Genomic DNA, 6,089 nt, shown 5'->3' with positions numbered 1-6,089 from the left:
CAAACTTTCTTGTTTTTCTTTAGATCACTCATTTGGATCTTAGGTGTGCACAAATTCCTGTTAGGCACTTACAGATAATTTCTTGGGTATTGGAACATTTTGTTTTTTTCCTACATTCATTTCTCCTCCAGGACGCTTCCTTCTCTTCTGTTTGCTCACTCCCAAGCACTCCATGTTTGCAAATAGTCCTCCTCCTGTTTCTTTCCAAGCTGGTCTACTGGGACAATCGACACCTCTGACAGACTAGCCCTTCTTTTTCTGGTTTTCTTTCACTATTGCTCTACACCCTTGTCAACATAAGAAATGTCCAAACCTGTACAGAATTTTTATAAGAGTTAATTTGAGTCAAACTGACAACAATTGTTGGGAAGCAAGTTCTCAAATGGCAGTTTTGCAACTTCTTTTATACATTTGGAATTAAGGGGGGAACATAGAGCACATGGAGGTGGGAGAAAGCAAGGTACAGCATAGTTAACAAGATTATATGCTCCCTTGAGCGTGGTTGTGTGCTCCCTTCAAGAGTCTGAAAAAGGTATTTCAAAGGTGTGTTAACCTAGATGCACAAAAACAATGGACAAGCCTTGCTTAAGGCAAAAACAAACCCTTTACTAAAAAAGTTGTATGCCTGGGGTGTGACTACCCACCATGACCTGCCCATTTAGGAATTTATGATCAGATCACCCTGTGACGTTACTTTTTATTAGATGTATTACAGTGCCCCTTTTTTGACCACACTGTTTTTGGCTCCTTGATTTGGAAGTCAGTTAGGCCAGGGACTGGGTGATGCTCACAGCCAGCACTCAGTGCTTGAAAAATAGTGAATGAATGAATGAATGAATGAATGAATGAATGAGACTATGTGAGAGGGACATATTGCAAAATGAAGACTTGATCAACAAATATTTATTGAGTACTCACTTTGTCCCACGTCCTGTGGTGTATGCCAGGATAAAAGGTAAACTAAGCAGGAGGGGACCCACCTTGAACAAGGGAGTTTCTAAAATCATTAGGTCTAGCTGCATTTTTCCATTTCCATATCTATATCTTTTTACCTTTTATGGTACAACTAATGATTTTCAGGATCACATTTTAGCTAAGGTATCTACTCATTCGCTTTAGCCTCAAATAGGAAGTTCTGATCTACTGCCAGCAAAATCCGGAATCACAAGTACCCCAGTGCACTGACTGTTTATCCCCAAACAGCTAAAAGTCCCCCAAACGCTAAGCTTCCTGATCTTAGGGTCCTTGGACGGGGAATCTCAGAAAGAACGGACAGCGTGTCCACCAGAGGGTGCTGTGGGGGCAAATTTGTGCTGGGAGCGGAGCTTGACTAGTGACCCTCAGAGCCAGGTAGGCGTTTTTGAGAAATCTTCAGCCTTTCTTGTGTTTCCTTCCCACCCATTTGGGCCATAGCCGCCCCTCCCCCTTAGGTGGTTCCCCCATAATTATTAGCCACTTTGAGGGACTTAAAGGGTGCTTGCTTTGAAAAAGGCGTTGCTTCAGTTCGTGATACCCCGTGCCTCAGGCCACTGGCCCGCGGGGGCTGTGTGGGTGGGGGCCTCCAGGGCGTCAGCAGCTGGGCGCCGCAGGGGCCGCGAAGGGGTTAAGCCGGCGGGGGGGGGAGGGGGAGGGGGCGCGGGCCGCGCCTGCGCTCTGCCGCCCTCCATTGTCTCCACGGCGGCGAGGAGCGCCGGCGAGCGCAGCCCGGGACCCAGCAGGGCGGCACGGCTGGCGGGGTCGGTGGCGGCTGGTGCGAGATCGCGACGCGACGCGACCGCGGTTTCCCGAGCTCGGCCTGGCCGCCGAGCGCTGCAGCTCGCCCGAGGCCTGAAGGGTCCGGGCCGCCGTCCATGGTCGCGGCGTCCTGAGGTGGGGGACGCGCCCGGCGCCCCCAGCCCTCCTCCGCTTCCTCCTGTCGGGCGGGCGGCCTCCTTCGGCGCCTCCTCGAGCTCGCTTGCCGCCTCCCTCCTTCCTTCCCTGCGGCTCCCCCGGCTTTCGGGAGCCCGGGGGCGGCCTGTGGCGCGCCGAGCTCGCGCCGGACTGCGCCTCTTTGGACCTTGAAGGGAAACATGCGTTTGGCTTGGATCGTTTTAAATTCTTAGTTTGGGATCCCCGCCCGCCTTCCTCTTCCGCCCCGCGGATTTTCTTTTCTTTTTTAACCCCCTTTTTCCTCTCCCGGTCTCCTTTTTGACTCCCTCCCCCTTTATGCTCGCCCAGCCCTCCACTCGCTGCTGAGAAGTGGGGGAGGGTCTCGGCCTCCAGGTTCCCGCCCCACCGGGGCCCGGGCGAGTATGGGGGGCAAGCAGAGCACGGCGGCCCGTTCCCGAGGCCCCTTCCCTGGGGTCTCCACCGATGACAGCGCCGTGCCCCCGCCGGGAGGGGCGCCCCACTTTGGGCACTACCGGGCGGGCGGTGGAGCCATGGGGCTGCGCAGCCGCTCGGTCAGCTCCGTGGCGGGCATGGGCATGGACCCCAGCACGGCCGGAGGGGTACCCTTTGGCCTCTACACCCCCGCCTCCCGGGGGACCGGCGACTCCGAGAGGGCGCCAGGCGGCGGAGGGTCCGCGTCTGAGTCCACCTATGCCCATGGCAATGGTTACCAGGAGACGGGCGGCGGTCACCATAGAGACGGGATGCTGTACCTGGGTTCCCGAGCCTCGCTGGCGGATGCTCTACCTCTGCACATCGCACCCAGGTGGTTCAGCTCGCACAGTGGTGAGTCCGCGGATGCTGGAGGCCTTGGGGGGTGGAGTGCAAGGGAGGGCGCACTTGGGCGCTCAAAACCTTGGCGCGCGTGCGAAGGTTTGGATGTGGAGTGCACGACCTGAATCCGTCTGCCTTCCCTGGGTTTCCCAAGTCCAGGGAAGATAGGGATACCGACCCTCCAGAAAAGAGGCTTTCTGCGAGGCTGTGGAGCTGGGCGTTTTAAGACTTCAGGCGTTGGTTCACTTGTGGAGAGTGAAACATGCCTACTGAAGTCCCACTTATTGGCATTGCCATCCTCAGAGAAGAAGTCTGGCCTGGCTTAAAGCAGGTCGGCCTCGGTGCTTCCTTTCTGTCACTGCAGCATTGTGCCTACCTCACCTTTACAGAGAGATCCAGTTTGACCAAGCGGTGTCTCCCAAACAAAGAGTGTGAAAAGAAATAAAATTGGGGGCAAGTGGTGGTTGGATTAGGGCTCTCACTCTTGCAGGTAGAGAGGGTTGCTCAATTTTGCCACCCTGCTGGAGAGATGTTTGAATTGTTTAAAATGGAGCAGCCAGCAGGCTGCTGGCATAGACAGGTGTGGCCTGCTGATGGAGGGCCCAGCCAGGGAGCCTCCTTCCAAGGCTTTGCAGGACTAGGGTTCTGGTCGCCCGTGCTGCATGCATTAGGCTTGGCTCAATGACTCTAACATCCCTCCATCTTTTTTCTTCCCCTTCATGCTAAGAACTTGGTCTTCCTGGTAATTGGTATCTTTTTGTGACGGAGAGGTGGAATTTTATTGCCAGGCTGTTGGTACATGACAGGAGAGGAGGAGGATTCAAAGAATCTGGATGAATTCATGTTGTGAACTTCTGGTGACAGGCCAGCAAAAAGCTGGAGGAGGATTTCCCAGGCTCTGCCTGGCAGGAGCTTCTGGAGGAAAACAGGTCTGTCTGCTCAGCTAACCTGAGAGGCCAGGTTAGGCTTCTAGAAAATTGGTCAAAAGGGGTGTGGGGCCACTATTTACTAATTGGCTTTTATTTCTGGAAATAGTCTGGATTTTTTTCAATTCTATAAACTTTTAATTTGTGAAATAATTTTTTTTTGCGGGGAGGGGAGTAGTGACTGATTTCAGGTAACACTTGAAAGTGGCTTTTGATTTGCTGGGATGGTATTTTAATCCCTAAACAAGCCTCTAGATATTGCTGATTCTCTGACCTGCACCAGACTGCCCTGAATGAGATACAAGGCATGACTATCTTTGACACTTTTAGACATTTGATCAGCCTTAGGCACCTTGAAATTAATAATCTTTCTTGTAAAATTTGGTCCAGAAAGAGTCAGCTAAATTTGTGAGATGATTGCGGTTAAGTTTTTTTAAAAACTGCCATTAGTATCTTATTTTAAACCGAAAAGCACTATGAGAAGATTCTCTAAAATCACAGAATTTTGTGTCGCAAGACAAATGTAATCTTACAGAGGCTTGTCTAGAGAAGGAGTTTCCGGTTTGCTAAAATTTCTTGCCTGTCTCTTACTAGAAACTTCTTTTTCCTTATTCCACCACCAGGCTTCATGCTGGAGTTGTGAGCTTACAAGTTGATTCCAAAATTTCAGATTCCACAACTGTGAAACCATAGTTTAATTTTTTTTTCTTCATCCAATTGTGAGGGTAGGGAGTGTGCTATTAAGGTAACAGGTGAGTGATAGGAGAGATTAACGGGAGGGAGCCAATAGCCGTTAATAGCCACTGAATCATGGGAATACTGGAAAAGTTGGAGCAAGGGATTAATATTAAAGCATGTGTTGGGGGCTGCTATTATTATTTTGGGCAATAACATTCTTTACAGGACCATCCTGTCCTTTTGCAATACATTAAGCATACTTGGCCCTGTCTACTAAATGCCCCTACAAATTTCCAAATGCTCTTGGTGGGGGAGGGGGAATCCACCTTGATTGAGAACTACTGCTTTAAGAATTTGTTCTTTCATTCAATTAAAGTAATTAGTTTTTCCTATGCAGTTCATTTGAGATGAACTTTCATATTTCTGCTCTTCTGCAGTGGTGGTTCTATCTACCTTTCTGGAACAGGCCAAGGGATCTTCCTCTCAGAACATCCCTTTCCTCTCTTGTTCATTGCTGTAAAAAGAGAAACTTACTTCCATTCTAGAGCCTTTGAATAAGGTCTGAGCAGTTTTTGCTCTTGTGTCGTGAAAATAGAAGGATAAGCTTAGATTTTGGTGCACAATTAACTAGATGCCTGGAAGTCGATGCCATGCTCTTGCTTGTGTTTTCCACGTGCTTTGGAACTCGTCATGGGCACAGAAAATAGTTGTCAGTGAAATAAGGGGGGAATTCAGTGTGCAGGAGGCTTCCTTAAAGGGAGTGAGCTGATGTATCAGGAGGTGGAATCCAGGGGTCCCAGCTCCTCCTCTAAGTTTCTGTGACCTTGGGCCAGACACATCTCTCTTGAGCCTCAACTTTGTTATTTTAAAAATAGATGTGTAATTCTCGGCAGCCAGCCTGTAAAAGTTGTTTCCCAAATCCTGTGAGGATACACAGCAGTCACATTTGTCCTCTCTTGGTTCTTACACTTTCTTGGTCTGTGACCCTCTCACGCCCTGTTCCCTATGCCTGGAATGCTTTTCCTTTAATTCTGTACATGGATAGCTCTTTCTGATCCTTTAGGGTTCAACTTCAATTTCTCTTCAGAGCCCACTCTTAAAACTTGGCTCCCTCCTGTTAATCTCTCCAGTCACTCTCCTGTTACCTTAATAGCACGTATACTTCATAAGCATCTGATTCATGTTTACTTTTTCTGTTTAGTTTGACTACATTTTAAGCTCCGTGAGAGCAGGATTGTGCCTCGTGATCACTATTGTAACTTGCATTGTGTGTGCCTGGCACAAATACTTGTTGAGTGAATACATTTGAGTGTCTTGTGTCCATCGTCTCATTTAATCCTAATTATAACTCTAGGAGGTAAGACTTTTTATTCTCATTTTACAGGTGAGAAAACGGAGGTTTAGAGGGGAGATTAAGGAACCCACACAGGTCAGATAGCTAATAGGTGATGGAGCTGGGATTGGCAAGTGTCAGAACCTGGGCTCTGAATCATTAGTCTGCTCCCTCTCATCCTAAAACAAAAGGAAGCTGTAGGGTCCTGGAAATTGTACTGTGAGTCAGAGGATGAGGCTCATCTCCTAGTTGGGCTACTAAGTAACTATCTGATTTGTGGCCGTGGGCAAATGAGTCGTTTAGCCTCAGAGTCACCTTTTTTTTTTCTCCTCCACCTATGTGATGGAGATAATACCTGTTCTGCTTACCCTGCTGGGTCTCCTGAGGTAGTATTTAGAAAAGCCAAATAACATACAACTGGAAACTGGTGTTCCTATAGGGACACTTTT

General features: G+C 49.1%; 1 protein-coding gene across 4 annotated transcripts in view; it reads left to right on the top strand.

The window, feature by feature from the left end:
• Positions 1–1,490: 1,490 nt before the first annotated feature.
• Positions 1,491–6,089, top strand: part of ZNRF1 (zinc and ring finger 1) — a 95,459-nt gene continuing 90,860 nt past the window's right edge. For 2 of the 4 annotated variants that reach the window (XM_019710556.2, XM_019710546.2), the window contains exon 1: positions 1,498–2,715. In XM_019710556.2, the coding sequence (XP_019566115.1) occupies positions 2,292–2,715 (424 nt within the window). In that variant the 5' untranslated portion in view covers positions 1,498–2,291. Of the gene's footprint in view, positions 2,716–6,089 lie in introns of all 4 variants that reach the window. The other 2 variants (XM_019710561.2, XM_019710539.2) reach the window with 2 other exon arrangements.

The sequence above is a fragment of the Rhinolophus sinicus genome, linkage group LG11 (assembly GCF_036562045.2).
Source record: "Rhinolophus sinicus isolate RSC01 linkage group LG11, ASM3656204v1, whole genome shotgun sequence".
Taxonomy (NCBI): domain Eukaryota; kingdom Metazoa; phylum Chordata; class Mammalia; order Chiroptera; family Rhinolophidae; genus Rhinolophus; species Rhinolophus sinicus.
The sequence above is the reverse complement of the archived record's forward strand: the minus strand, read 5'-3'. Positions and strand labels throughout refer to the sequence as shown.